Genomic DNA, 15561 nt, shown 5'->3' on the forward strand with positions numbered 1-15561 from the left:
AATAAGCAAAAAAAAAAAAAAAAAAAAAGCCCAATTCCTAAAAAATCAGCCTGTTCCGGTGGGAACAGCCAACACGTTGAATTAAACAAACACACACATGTTAAACCCTGGGGATGCAATTAGACTTGCAGCAGGGGGAAGAGGCATTTAACTCCTGTAGAAGGAGATGGCAGCAGGCAAGAGGAAAAGGACAATAAACCTGATGACTGATGCTGTACCTTGTGGGGTGCTTTCCCCCACCATTGCAGGGTGCCAGCACCTGCACAAACACCAAAAGGCAAGGAGATCACCTCCTAAATTGCCCCATCATGCTAATTTTCCACTGCTTACTGGTCCCACAAGTGCGTCGAACCCACCAATAACTCAGCCCATCACGGTTGCTGTTCAAAGCCTACCCACAGCATCTTGAGACAAAGGTTGCCCAGCTCCAAGCACTGACCAGCTACGATCTCTCCTCCAGCTTCAAATTTGTGACCTCCCTGTCCTGCCAGAGCCCACGTTATCAGTGATCTCCATCCATCCCACCACAGGACAGCTACAGGAATGCCCCAGGGGCAGCCACAGCCCTGCAAGCCATTCTGTAGGTGTTTGCATCGAATCCTTCAAACCTATGGAACTGAAAAACACCCAGGGGAAGAAAAGCTCTTACCCAACACAAGTATAAAGTCAGCGTTACTCACTCCAGTGGCTTGGATCAGTTTTTCATGCTTTCTTTCTCTATCTTCTTGCAGTTTTTCAGCAGGATGAGGACTGAAACCAACTCTACTCTGTCCATGCCCTATTCAAATTAATAGTTCCTACTGGCCCATCAGAGCTTGCAGACCTTTTTTTGATAACAGAGTCACATTGAAGCCCTTAGTACTGCTGTTTTCTTTAATTATAAGTCAGAGCCAGGGATTAATTTAGAAAGGGGGAACAGAAAAACTCATGGAGTCATAAGTGACAGCTAAAACCTTTGATATCAAAGCCAACCCTGACAGATGCAGAAGCCTGTAGTGCTCTGTTCCGGGCCAGCATGTCACCATGCTCTGCTGAAAAGCTTTATGTGGGGCTTATCCTAGGTCATATTTAAAAAGTTATATTGCATTAAAATGTTTTTTTTCCAATTCACCAGGTCTCTGCACCAAATCCTGAAGGAGCTGCTTTGCAGACCTCATGATCCCAAAACTCTGCTCAGACTTGAGTTCGGATGAAGTTCAAGGGTTCAGCATTCCCAGTTTTTAACCTTACTGCACTACATCTTTCAGAGCAAGCTCCCTATCCTGCTTTGGCAGCGACAGCACCACACCTAGCAGCAAAGGTAGCTTGGATTTAACATATGCTGGGTATCTGCTGATGTGCTTGGCAGTAGTTTGCATATTTAGAGGGTAGATGACAGTTTCATGATGATGAGTCATTAAAGTGTCCCAGAGAGTTGTTTACTCCTGGAGAAATCCTGTATGAAGAAATGGGACGTTTCTAGAAGTGGGTTTGCACGAGGAAGAGAAGATTAAGTGGGTTTGCATTAGGAAGAAGTAACTCAGGTGCCACCTAAGCTGAAGCAATAGCAGTCTGATAGCAATCAAAGTGGCTTCCCAGACACCTAAGTCACAGCGCAGTGTTAGAATTATTACTTGCTGCAAAAAAGAACAGCTCTCCCCATAGGTGATGGGATTTAGCACCTGTCTTGGGGCGTAAAGCATAAATGCAGAGCATCACCGCACTTCTGCAAGGTTTGAGCTTTTCATCTTGCACAGATAAATAAAACAGCACTAGGATGATGTGATTCTATGATAAGTCACAGTCATAGATGTTTGGGGTTGGAAGGGAGCTTTACAGGTCATCCAGTCCAACCTCACTGCAGACACAGGGACCACATTCAACCACATCAGGTTGCTCAAAGTCCCATCCAACCTGACCTTGAATGTTTTCAGAGATGGGACCTCCGCTACCTCCCTGGGCAACCCGTGCCACTGTTTCACCACCCTCGTTGTAACAGCTTTCTTCCTTATATCCAGTCTAAAATCACCCTCCCTTAGTTTAAAACCATTACTCCTTAATAATAAAAATCTAATCATGCTGGACTAAAATCCAACTTTGCAGCAAACCTCAGGCTTCCTTCTGCAAGAGATGAACTTCTCACTGACACTTCTTTTGCGCCAGCATCATACACTTCCATTCCAGATCCCACTGCTTTTAAATACAGGGTATTTTTGTTTTCACGACGACTCAACAAAAACAATGCTTGATTTTTAAGAACCTAAGCAGTTGTTACTGACTTACTGCAGCTTTACTAGAAGTTAAGGCACTGAGTTTAAACATCAACGTCTTATGCACGCAGGGGAGTTAAGCAAGTGCTCTGTTTAAAAGCCCAACTCATTTCTAGCTGCATTCATTTGAACAAGCTGAAGCATTCAAATCACCAAGGCACAACACAAGAGCTGGAGAGGAACTTCCTCTGTGGTACATAATTCTTAGAGCGGCAACCGTATAAAAACCACAGATATTTCAAAACTAGAGGACTCTGGCTGAGCTGGATTAGCCAACGCATCTTGATTTTAGAAGGGAAACAGCGACGGGCGGCTCACAGGGGTGGTAGAAGGGACTGAGGTCGCAGCGTAGACAGGACTAAAGTCTTGCATCACCATTTCCTTCCAGCCTCCAAAGAAAAGAAAAAAAGACAGCCACAAACCCAACTCCAACAGCCCCCAAAGTGAGAAGGCTAAAGCACAGCTGGATTTCTCCAGCCCTGGGTCATGCGGTTTATCGCATGGTTCAGCTACAACATTTGAGGGACAGTAACTCCACAAAGGAGGGACAAGGTTACCTTCACACCTAGAGAAAAAACACATAAGAAGTCCTGCAAACACTGCATGCTAGGAAAAGAGTTCTGTATTCCCAGAAGAGATGGTTTTAAACTGAAAGAGGATAGATTTAGGTTAGACATTAAGAAGAAATGTTTTTGTGCAAGGGTGGTGGGGCACCGGCACAGGTTGCCCAGAGAAGTTGTGGCTGCCCTGTTCCTGGAGGTGTTCAGGCCAGGTTGGATGGTGTTTTGAGCAACCTGAACCAGTGGGAGTTGTCCCTACCCATGGTAAAGGATTGGAACTGGAGGAGCTTCAAGGTCCCTTCTACAATTCTAAGATCGTTGACACGGACATCGTTCACGTACATCAGGGTCACACCAACGCATCAAGAGAAAAAAAACACAGTCCTGGATGTGAAGAAGAGCAGCGCAGATGAAGCCTTTGAGGAAGAACAGCAAACCTGAAGCACAATCCTCTGCAAGAAAAGTTCTCAGGAAAAGTTTGAGGACCAGCTTCCCACTTGCTGCTTTGCAGGCAAAGCTGTTGTGCCACCTACAGTCCCTTTTACTCCAGAACAAAACTCTCCCACACAAATTCAAGTCCGCGTCGTTTAATTTAGTCTCAAACCAGCGCTAACACAGCCCTGCTGATTAAGGAAGCGCTTCCTTTGCCAAGGCAGGGGGACAGTCGCTTCAGAAAGTAACTTTTAAAAGTTTAGTGTAAACCACAAAGCACATTTCTAAGCAGGTTTAAGCCCACCTTTCAAAACTTGACCCATCGCTGGCTTTTCTTGCCAATACACACGGCTACTCAAATCCATTTCACCGGTTCAGCTCGAACTAGACGCTTTCACCTTTATTTTTGTCTCTTTATTGCGGCTTTTACACTATTTACTGACATGAAATCAGGCAACCGCATCCGCAAGCGGAGCTGAACACCACAGCTTGCTTATAGCTAACTTGGGGAAGGGGACAAGTACAAGAAAGAGGGGGGGGGTAAGCACTCCCAGAACAAGAAGCCACGACGTTGGCATCACTCCTGTATCCCCTGGTCCTACTTCGATGCTCCCCAAGGAGCCCAAGATGTGCAGGGCATCACCCCCTCCCCACACAATCACAAAGAGCTTCGAGCAAAGGATGCAAAAAAAACCTCCAGAACAAAACTCTCCCACACACACTCAAGTCCGCGTCGTTTAATTTAGTCTCAAACCAGCGCTAACACAGCCCTGCTGATTAAGGAAGTACTTCCTTTGCCAAGGCAGGGGGACAGTCGCTTCAGAAAGTAACTTCTAAAAGTTTTTTGTAAACCACAAAGCACACTTCTAAGTGGGTTTAAGCCCACCTTTCAAAACTTGACCCACCGCTGGCTTTTCTTGCCAATACACACGGCTACTCAAATCCATTTCACCGGTTCAGCTCGAACTAGACGCTTTCACCTTTATTTTTGTCTCTTTATTGCGGCTTTTACACTATTTACTGACATGAAATCAGGCAACCGCATCCGCAAGCGGAGCTGAACACCACAGCTTGTTTATAGCTAACTAGGGGAAGGGGAACAAGTACAAGAAAGAGGGGGGGAAGCACTCCCAGAACAAGAAGCCAGGAGTTGGCATCACTCCTGTATCCCCTGGTCCTACTTCGATGCTCCCCAAGGAGCCCAAGATGCACAGGGCATCACCCCCTCCCCACACAATCACACAGAGCTTCGAGCAAAGGATGCAAAAAAAAAAAAGTTTCTAAGGCTTTTTACCCTCTCCCAGGCACATTTCGAAGAGAGAAGGGGGGATAAAGCAGGATGCATCCCCCTCCCCGAGCATCCCAGACCCCTCCCGGCTGCTGCCAAGGGCAAAGCTGGGGGGGGAAGAAGCAGGGAAGCCCCAAGCAAGCGACAACCCCAACTTCTCCCCCTCGGGGACCCCCCCGGGCTCGTGTCACCGCCCCTCACCGCACGGCTGGAGGTGAAACACCCGTCTCGCTGCCATGGTCGCCTCCGCTTTGCCTCTCATCCCGTCTTCACCATCTCCACAATTTTCGGGCTTGCTCGCGGTTGGCAGAGGGGGAACGGGATCGCATGATTTTATTTTTTTTTTTCCCCCAGCCTCCCCTCCCTCTCTCTTCCCCTCCCCCCCCCTTTTTTTTCTCCCCCCCTAGCTGATTAAAAGCAATTAAGAGGCAGCAGCTCAGCTCCCAGCGGCAGCGAAACCCGCGGGGAGGGAGCGGAGCCGCCGCCCCGCCCGGGTCCTAGCGCCGCCCGCACCCCCGAGAGCCCCGCGGGGAAGGACCTGGGGGAGCCCCCAGCCCGACACCCTCTCCCCGCTCCCCAATCGGGGCCCTCAGCACCTCGCCCCCCCCCCCCCCCCCCGGCTTTTAAACGCCTGCAGGGATGGGGACGCCACCACCTCTCTGGGCAGCCTGTACCAGTGCCCAAGAACTCCTCCGTGGAATGTTTGCATTAGACCTTAAAGATCATCCAGATCCAACCTCCTGCCATGGGCAGGGACACCTCCCACTGGATCAGGCTGCTCCAAGCCCCATCCAACCTGGCCATCAACACCTCCAGGGATGGAGCAGCCATCCCTGGAGGCAACCTCTTCCCTGGAGGCAACCTCTTCCAGTGCCCACCACTTCCATGGTGAAGAAATTCTTCCTTATGTCTAGTCAAAATCTGCCCCTCTCCAGTTCACACCCATTCCCTCTCATCCTGTCACCACAAGCCTTTATGAATAGTCCCTCTCCAGCTTTCTTACAGCCCCTTTCAGGTAGTGGAAGGTCACTATAAGGTCTCCTCAGAGCCTTCTCTACTCCAGGCAGCACAAGCCCAACTCAGCCTGTCCTCGCATGGGACCTGCTCAACCCTCTCTTTATCTTTGTAGCCCTCCTCTGGACTCATTCCAACAGTCCCATATCCTTCTTACACTGAACATTCCAAAACTGGACACAGTACTCCAGATGAGGTCTCACAAGAGAGGTGTAGAGGAGGAGAATCCCCTCCCTGGGCCTGCTTTCAGCAAAGAACTTCTTCCTAACATCCAATCTGAACCTGCCCTGTTGCAGCTTGAGGCCATTCTCTCTCACACTGTCAGCTGGGAGAGGAGACCAACGCCCACCTTGCCACAAACTCCTTTCAGGCAGTTGTAGGCAGTGATAAGGACTCCAGCCTTCCTTTCTCCAGCCTAAACACCCCCAGCTCTCTCAGCCGTTCCTCATAAGGCCTGTTCTCCAGCCCCCTCACCAGCTTCGTTGCTCTTCTCTGGACTCGCTCCAGAGCCCCAACATCCTTCTTGTGGTGAGGGGCCCAGAACTGAACACAGGATTCGAGGAGCGGTCTCACCAGTGCCGAGTCCAGAGTGAGAAGAACCTCCCTGGACCTGCTGGTCACACCGTTTCTGATCCAAGCCAAGATGCCATTGACCTTCTTGGCCCCCTGGGCCACTGCTGGCTCATGTTCAGTCGCTGTCAACCAACACCCCCAGGTCCTTCCCTGCCCGGCAGCTTTCCAGCCACTCTTCCCCAAACCTGGGGCTGCACAGAGTTGTTGTGTCTCACAGGCAGGACTTGGCACTTGGCCTTGTCGAACCTCATCCTGTTGGCCTCAAAAAATTGATCCAGCCTGTTCAGATGCCTTTGTAGGGAGATGAGTTGCAGTTGGTGTTCCTCACCCCCTCAATCTCCTCCATCAAGGCTCATCACTTCAGTTAAAGAAATAGTAATTTTTCTAGGGATGCAAAGCTATTAAGTATTAGCAGCATCATCTCACCTGCTAACTTCACAGCATGGAAAAAGAATCAATCAATCATACAATCAATCATACAATCAATCATACAATCAATCATACAATCAATCATACAATCAATCATACAATCAATCATACAATCAATCATACAATCAATCATACAATCAATCATACAATCAATCATACAATCAATCATACAATCAATCATACAATCAATCATACAATCAATCATGACAACCCAAAGCCCACAAGCCCAACCTTGTGGGTTGTTTTTGTCCCCCTCCTTAGTCAAATCCCTGCCTCAGAAGTAAATAAGTGCTAAGAGGACCACTGGGCACAAAGCATCTGGGGAAACAGTGAAGGAAACTTAACACTCCTTTGCTGAAATAAAAGCCACATAGCAATAAGAGACAGGTAAGAGGGCACTTGCATCACCTCCAGTGTATGCAGTGTTGTACTAAGATAAATACTACCATAAAGGCTGGACTTCAACTGTTTTGTTTCTCCATTTCCCCACTTTCCCTTCCTCCAGAAAGGTCTCAGAGCTGATCCAGCTGCAGGAAGCTGTTCGGGGAATCGGGGAAAGAAGGTTTAAAGGAATCTTAAAGACATCTTGGCCTCAAGGCAGCATACCCATAGTGAACCTTCCCCATCCTCTAAGTCAGAAAACCATATCCAGAAAAACACACCTAGAAAACCATTTGACACCATTTCAGTTGGAATTGGGAACCCCCTTGCCAAGATTTGAAGGCTTAAGCTACTGTATAAGCTACAAATACTGAAGAAAAGAGTATTCATGCTTAGTCATCACCTAGATCAACTTTAAGGAATCAACTTACCTTACAGTTTCAAATACTAAGTGCTACCTCCTCTGGGTCACAAAAGGAACCTACTCTCACCCAAACCCCATGACTGGAAGAAGAGTGAGGGAACAGTTTTTAATCTGGTTATGTTGGTTTGGAAGATGTATTCATTGCATGAGTCAATAGTTGCTTTAGTGCTTTAAACTGTACAGATTTAATACAACATATAACTCCTTGCGTGAGTGGGATGAAGGGCATCCAGTTACATCAGGTGACTGTCTTCCAAGTGGTGACCTTGCCAGCTCCTCCTGGAAGATGACAACCAGGAAGGAGACAACTACAGGAATGTGTGAGCATGCAAGGACAGCTTTGCAGAGCTGTACTTCATACAGAAGTCCTGCAGGGTTTTGTAGGATGTAGGTCTTGAAGGAATCCTATGGGCAAATCACTACCTGTGGAATACTGGACCCATATTCATTTCGTTTTATAGACCAACCCAAATCATATTTCCCTTTGATGATGAAGGATTATTATAGCAGTAGGTGTCCATTGCTAGAAACGTTAGCCCCACCATCAGTATAGCTCTCTAGAAGCTATCAGCTTGTCTGATGTGATGCCAGGCACCAGAGAAGGAATCGAATACGCTTTGTCTGGCGCTCTCTAGTCTATGCCAGGTGCCTCCAGACCTGCTCTTTGCAAGCTGTCTCAACCGGCCCAGCTAAGCACAGTCACTCAGAGGGAGCTGGATCCAAGCAGCAGGAGTTACACCTTACCCTGAGCCCTTCAGCTCCTGAGGAGCCTCACCCGAGGATTCCCCTTAAGCAGGTTACTAGCTTTATGCACAAAGACAACATCCCTTCAAGGCAGATGTTCATCATCTTTTCTTAGCAAGTTACTTCTTCTTGACTGCCTGATGGGCATTAAAAGCAGCTCTTTGTACCTAGGCTGGTTTGAGGCTAGAAACCAGTAGGAAGTGGATTTTTGCTTCCCTCTACAAGCAGATCATACAGGACCCGATTTCCTGGTGCATCAGGATCAGCCATGTATTTGAGCAGAAGACACTTTGCTTTCCTCCAAGCCAGAGGCGGATACCAGGTTTATTTGCTTTTTAGCAGGAAACTTTTGCCAAGACCGCAATTCTTCTGGTGGGCAAAGCTTGGAGCCTGCAGGAGTTTGGAGCCCAGAAAGTAACACTAGGTGGACCCACGCATTGCAGAGAAACTGTTATCCCATACTCATGCATGAACTACTGCTGGGATTCCCATGCCTGTGACACAGCCAAGCAAAGACGTTGCTCATAGAATCAAAAATAAAAAAAAATCTAATTACCACCATACCTGCAGTCAGAGTTGTTTTATTTTGGTTTAAGCATGCCCTGAACACCTTAAATCCCCTCCTACTTCTTGCTGCTTTGACTGCAACTTAAGTGAAGCGTCACTTTGCTTCACAAATCAAGTTTCTGTTGCCCAGCCTGTTTTGTGCTGCAGGAGCCCAGCTCTGCTTGCAGGACAGTGCAAGAAATGCTGCAGCACAGCAGAGGGAGCACAGTGTCCTGCTGGGACCCCCCTCCCCAGGTGGGACCATCAGATAACGCCTCCCATTTGAGATCCTGTCATTTGGAAGGGGTTTAAGTATTTATCCCACCACCAGCTTCAATGTTCTTTGGTCTTGCCCCTGGAGCTCAGTTCCACAGGTCTCAACAGCAGCGCTGAAGATTCCATTTCGGGACACTCGTTTGAATTTGCTCTCTAAAGACTGGCTTGAGGCACCCAGATTTAAGAGTTATGAAAATTCAGTATTAGGAGCCCAGGTAACTAGCAATTGTGTGGTCTGAGCAGACAGATATTGAGAGATTGGGGGGAGTTTAGCAGCTGTGACTTTTGGTGCCTGCCCTCTAGCCCACAGCACAGGCACAAACATCAAGCAGAACTATATCAGTACCGTCCAGATGAAAAGGAGCACATCTCAATAACCATAGAAGATTTCTCCCCCCTGCAAGACACTCATCCAAACCAGAGAGAGAAGATCACAGGAACAGTCACAAAACCAGGGAAGTGGTTGAGTCACCTTCCCTGGAGGTGTTTAAAAGACAGGTGGATGAGGTGCTGAGGGACATGGTTTAGTAGTTGGTAGGAATGGTTGGACTCAATGATCCAGTGGGTCTTTTCCAGCCTAGTAATTCTGTGAAAACAACAAGGGCATTGAGGGACTGGAGCAGGTCCAGAAGGGCAACAAAGCTCATGTGGACACAGAACTTACAGGGAGTGGCTGAAAGAACTGGTGCAGTTTAGGCTGGAGAAGAGGAGGCTGAGGGGAGACCTTTTCACTCCACAGCTCCATGAAAGGTTGTAATGAGGTAGGTGTTGGTCTCTGTTGCAAAGTAACAAGCAATAGGACGAGAGGGAAAGGCCTCAAGCTGCACTAGGGAGGTTTAGATTGGATGTCAGGGAAAAATCTTTACCAAAAAAGAGGGGTGAAGCATTGGCATGGGCTTCCTGAGGAAGCGGTGGAGTCACCATCCCTAAAAGTGTTATAAAAGCATGTAAGACGTGGCACTTCAGGGCACAGTTTAGTAGACACGGTGGTGTTGAGCTGTTGGTTGGACTTTGTCATCTTAGAAGCCTTTTCCAACCTTAATGATTGCATGATTCTATAAGAGGTAACAGCACAGGGAGGTGACCCAGAAGCCTGATGCTTTAAGGCAAAGACAACACTCTGCTTCTTTTTACTCATGATCAAAACTTATAAGGGGAGAGCTGACCACGTACAACAAAAAGAGAAATTAGGTACATTTAAGAGGTACATAAATATTCATTGCTTTGTATCCCTGAAGCAGATTTTCTTTACCTTCAGCTTCCCACAGACCTCAGGCACTGCTGGTTTTCTCCTCCAGCTGCTTGGTGCCACACAGGGTCAGCAAGGACCAGAGCTGGTGCTCAGACTAAGCTGCTGGGAGGGTCAGAGTCCTTTAGATGCAGATTGCACCCAGATGGTGATTTCCTTCTGGCACGGGTAGAAGCTGGGGAAGACAGCCAGTCCCTCCAGCATCCTCTGCCAGAGCTGGATGCAGAAACTCCCCAGCAAAAGTCACACCAGCATGCGGGCTATTAGGCAAGGACCATGCAGCCAACTTGTTACCCACCAACTACAACAGGGAGATACAAGCAGGGCTGAGCACTCAAACATTCTGTTTGCTGCACAGTCCTTACGCTAAACACAGCTCCCTTCCCATATCCCAGAATATGATCACTGGGACAAAGATACTTTCACTTCCAGGAGGTATTTAAGGATCCCTTGCAGGTACAGAAGGAAAGCAACTCTCACTCAACAACATCATCTTGAAAAGGAGCCGAATACCACAGGAGACAACCTTGGAGAGGATCTGACCACAAAGTACCTGCTTCAACACTACTAAGTGCACACATTTGAGGCAGGGGGTAGCATCAGGAATAAGCCTTTTCCTCTGTGGTGGAGTTTTCCATGTGTATGCTCTATAGGAGAAGCAGGAACAAGGATTCCCTAAAAAAAAAAACAACCCCTAGGCATCCTGACTGGAACATCTTGTAAGCATGAAGATGCTACCTGCCAGTAGAGCAGGAGCCAGCATGGCTCAACACCTGCAAAATTAAGCTGCGATTCATGCAATAGACAGTATCAGTGCCTGAGCTTTTATCTACCAACAGTGTTGGTTAGCAGGGACTGCATGACCCCTGTTCTCCATGTCTGGTGCCCTAAGGGTCAAGACACTTACTAGAGACTACTCAGCCATCCCTGGAAGCTGCCTAGACCACAGGGTAAGAAAGCCATCTCCTTTCCGTGTGTCCAGGAACTGGGGATGCTCAGGCCTTCCCCTCAGTAAGAGCATTCAAAGACTTGCTCCTCATCCAGGCATTTATTTTCACAAGTAGCATTTGAGATCAGGCAGTCTGAGACTGGCCAAGCTGACGCCTTACTAGAAAGATGGGGTCACAACAAAACAAGACAAAGTCAGAATTAGGTTACCACTAGCTGGGCTTGACTGGAAACAGAGGGAGCAAGAGCGACATTTGGTGCTCTGCTAAAAAACTTTAGGTAGTAGATTCATCTGGAGATCTTTCCATGCTGCAACCAGAAAGCTCTAAGTTTGGTGTGGACTTGTGGCCACTGAAAGTCGTCTCTATACAGTGCAGACCCACAGACTCACTTGGCTGATCAATTAAAGCATTCTGTGCAGCGCATTACATCATGGGGCCACCCAGGCTCCCTGCAAGATCCGTGTAGGAAGCAGAGAGGTTTTCCTGGGGAAGCGCCAACACAAAGCTTAATCTAAATCTAATTCAGAGCTTGAAGCCCTATAATGCACTAAATGCCATCAAGTCTCTCCCCATCTTGTAGGAAAGCAGAGGTGCATCACACCCCAGAGGTGTTCAAGGCCAGGTTGGATAGGGCTTTGAGCAGTCTGATCCAGTAGGAGGTGTCCCTGCCACGAGACATGAGGTTAGAACTGGATTATCTTTAAGGTCCCTTCCAACCCAAGCTGTTCTATAATTCTACATAAGGTAGGAGAGCTGGAGATGGTTAAGGGAAATGATGTAAAAAATGCAGCTGAAGTGAAGAACAATAGCACATGGACTTCATTGCTTTTACAGCTACCGTCTTGTCCTCCAGCTCCTGGGACACTCCACTTAAGGGGAGGATTTAAATCAGAGTTTGAAGGAACATTGCTCACAGTTATTTTGCTATAAAGGCAAAAGTTACTTTAAAGGAGCACGGCATCAAAATCCATCTCCCATGAAGTAACTTAAGCCCTACCCTGCCCCTTTAATTGCTACAGAAAGGTACACTGGCACTCAGGTGTTAAACAGAAGATGTCTCCATGGAGCTCACCAAAGCACATCTCCATTTCATGGCTCATTAACAACAGGACACCATGTGTCTGCCTGTATCCCTAGATCCCACTGCCTGAAGCAGATGCCTGTCTGCCTCTGCTCCCCAGACCCCATAGCAGCAGTCAACCAAGGACTGGAGAACCTGGGTTCCATCTCCCTCCTGGCAGCACGTGCCTGAGATCCACCTCAGCTCATCATTACGGGACAGAGTATATACCGGCGCAGACCCAGGAATGCCACTGAAGTCACCTAAGGGGTGACATTCCACAAGAGATCGTTTTCCATTGTTTTATTTCCTAATGTGGGTACGATCACATGTAAAACCTACCCTTAAATGATATTACAGCTATACAAGGAGTCCTGATAGCCTGGTAAGTAGGTCTCAGCCAGAGATAAATACACAAAGCCACAACTGAATGGCTGACTTCAGCCTTGGTTTAGCCTCAGAGCATTGTTGATTCCAGCAGAGAACACACTTGCCAGCCTTTTTTTGTGCAAGATTACAATTTAAAGGAAAAAAAAAAAAATACATCAGTAACTTGTCCAGCCACTGGCAACCCCAGCCTCTCTTCGGCAGTTAGCAGCGACTCAAACAATGTGAATATTTTCACTGGTGCTGGAGGCAACGTGCTGGCAATAAAGAGTTCAGCATGGTGTTTGTTTAGTTATTTTCAGAACGCTAATGGATTTAGAAATAAATGATGGCCCTTACTCAATTCTCGACTGAACATGTTCTGAAGCTCAGAGAACAGACTAGAGCCGCAGATCCAGATGATGTCATGTAATAGAGCAATAAAGGATTACACAACCGAGGGCGCTAGATAGAAAACAGGAACACTCAGCAACATCTAAAGATGTAATAAGGAATAACCTTAAGTCCTAGCGACACACACTTGCAAAGCCCCGTGCCTGACACGTCCAGTTAGATCACACGACATCCACAGATGTAAATATTTACCCGAAACCTTCATGCCCAAGAAGAGGGTGGCACCAGGTGCCAAGGCACATTCATACCAAGCAAAAGCATACTTGAAAGCACAAAAAAAGCCCCAAAGCCTAGAAAAGACCAATATTTTCCAGGCAAAGTAGCTCAAACTCAGCAGCAGGTTCTTGAGGACTTGCAGCGCAGAGAAGCTGTTAGACCAGAGCAACAATACCAGTTTCCAGACAAGCAGAAAACCCCACTTTTAACACATAAAGGGATCGTATGCTGGAATGAAGTAGAAGATTCTTCACACTTTGGGGTGACTGCTTTCGTCTCATTGAGCAGATACAATTGCTGGCAGTATACAAGAAAAAACGCACCCTCAGGTTCCACAAAGAGCTTCAAAGCTTCATGGTGTCTCATTTGCTGCTAAAACAGATTCACACTTTGCTAAGCTTGCTTAAAAATAAGTTGTTGCGTGAAAATCCTCTTGCTTTCCTCCACTTGAGGTGCCACCTCCCCCAGCAATGGGACAGTAGGGTACAAGTAGCAGCAATAACTAGTTTTCCAAGTTACATGATTTTAACTCTACACCTCTAGCTTGGGCACTGGGATCAGAACTGGATATTTAGTAAAAGGATGCAGCAGAAGAGGCATTTTAAGAAACATCTAGAGTCCAAGTAGCTGATGAAGTGTTTGAGTTGAGTGGGAGGAGTAGAGCATCCCTCTTTAGATCCTCTTGGGGAAGGGGCATTTTTATCCTGTTTCGATTTAATGAAAGCATAAAGTCTTTACATATCCATGGGTTATCATATCTGCTCAGCTTTGAGAGATCATCACTTCAAAGCAACATCAATTTTTAGGAGACACCTGGCCTCTGAAACAAGTAAATTGACAGTAAAATCTAATGCAAGAAAGCCCAAGAGTGGAATGACACTTTGAAGCTCAACTGTTAGGAAAGGAAAGTGGATGCCAACACCTGGTCCCTACAGGGACTGGAAGGCCTCTTGGTTAGCCAGATACAGAGGTTTATGATGAACTGAAGGTCCCACTAGCAACAAAGCTGTGTTAGAACTCAGTTTGGAAATAGATGCTCAGATTAAGTGAAACCAATCGATGAGTTTAATCCTACTTCTGGACAAATTCATGTTCAGTAGCAAAACCACAAGTTGCAATAAGGAAGTAAAAAGTGGGTCCGTTTTCCTACTGTTATGCAGAAGCCCATAGTAATCAACACACTTTAACAGCACAGATAGGACTAAAACCTTTTAACAGATGTTTTGGGTACTAAGGGACAGATATGGAGTTGTCTATCCCCACTGGGGAATGGAGGCACACACTTGGGTCATTTACAGGACAGATCTAACGAGGTGTTAGTCACCTTCACCACCTTCCTTGGTAAGAAATTCTCTAGCACAGAGTCCAGGCAACATTTGCCTCCTTAAAAAAAACCAAACCAACAATCACTCCAGTTTTTCAATTATAAAAAAAAGATTTCCATCCTATTCCAACCCTACAGATATGGGATAGTAATTCTCCTGTTCACAAGCGAGACCTCCCAGACTAATTAGCACATGAAAGCAGTAGCTGCATATGCACACACTGAAGCAGACCCTTCAAACAGTGTTTTTATTAATTAAAAACTTAATTGGCTTCTTGATAATTGGTAGCATAACAGACTGCAGAAGCCACTGCCTGAAGATAGAGCCACAGTTTTGCCTCATTTCCAAGCACAGGTAGGTGACGTGGTGGCACAGGGACCATTGCCTGGTGTGGTTTAGGACACAGGTACACAGACCTCTCGTTACTCCAGTGTAAACACAAGTAGCACCTCTTAACAGCAAATATAACCGACCTCCAGAGAAGGAGAAAGTTACATTCCCCACTGCCAGGTTAAACAAAACCAAGCACTTCTGATGTTAAAAGCCCAGCTGAGTCAAATATGAAAGCTACTAAATAGCACTCATTCTCTAGAAATAGTTTGTACTAGTAGCATTCCCACTGCCTGAAGAAGTGGATTAATAAAGCCTTTCATGCCATTATGAACCAGCTCAGTTCTCACATAACTATATTTTGCATTAAATGTCATAGGCTATTGATGTCATCAAGGGCTTATAGAATCATGGAATGGTTTGGGTTGGAAGGTGCCTTATAGATCATCCAGATCCAACCCCCAGCCATGGGCAGGGACACCTCCCACTGCATCAGGTTGCTCTAAGTCTCATCCAAGCCAACCTTGAACACCTCCAAGGATGGGGCAGCCACAGCTTCTCTGGGCAACCTGTGCCAGCACCTCACCCCTCTCACAGGAAAACATTCTTGAGACAGAACAGAATATTCTCAGTTGGAAGGGACCTACAATGACCACTTAAGTTTGACTGTGAGATGATCAACTCTGGTTTCTGCAACTCTTTGTAACAGGGAAGAAAACAAAACATCTGTTTCAG

At 46.9% G+C, this 15561-nt stretch overlaps 1 protein-coding gene across 1 annotated transcript in view; it reads right to left on the reverse strand.

Annotated features, from left to right (window-relative positions):
* The window catches only part of SLC4A11 (solute carrier family 4 member 11), a 114354-nt gene extending 109513 nt beyond the window's left edge, over positions 1–4841 (reverse strand). Inside the window, exon 1 of the mRNA XM_069856619.1 lies at positions 4731–4841. Coding sequence (XP_069712720.1) covers positions 4731–4791 — 61 coding nt within the window. The 5' untranslated portion in view covers positions 4792–4841. The remainder of the gene's footprint in view (positions 1–4730) is intronic.
* Positions 4842–15561: the final 10720 nt, after the last annotated feature.

The sequence above is a fragment of the Phaenicophaeus curvirostris genome, chromosome 4 (genome assembly GCF_032191515.1).
Source record: "Phaenicophaeus curvirostris isolate KB17595 chromosome 4, BPBGC_Pcur_1.0, whole genome shotgun sequence".
NCBI classification, from domain to species: domain Eukaryota; kingdom Metazoa; phylum Chordata; class Aves; order Cuculiformes; family Cuculidae; genus Phaenicophaeus; species Phaenicophaeus curvirostris.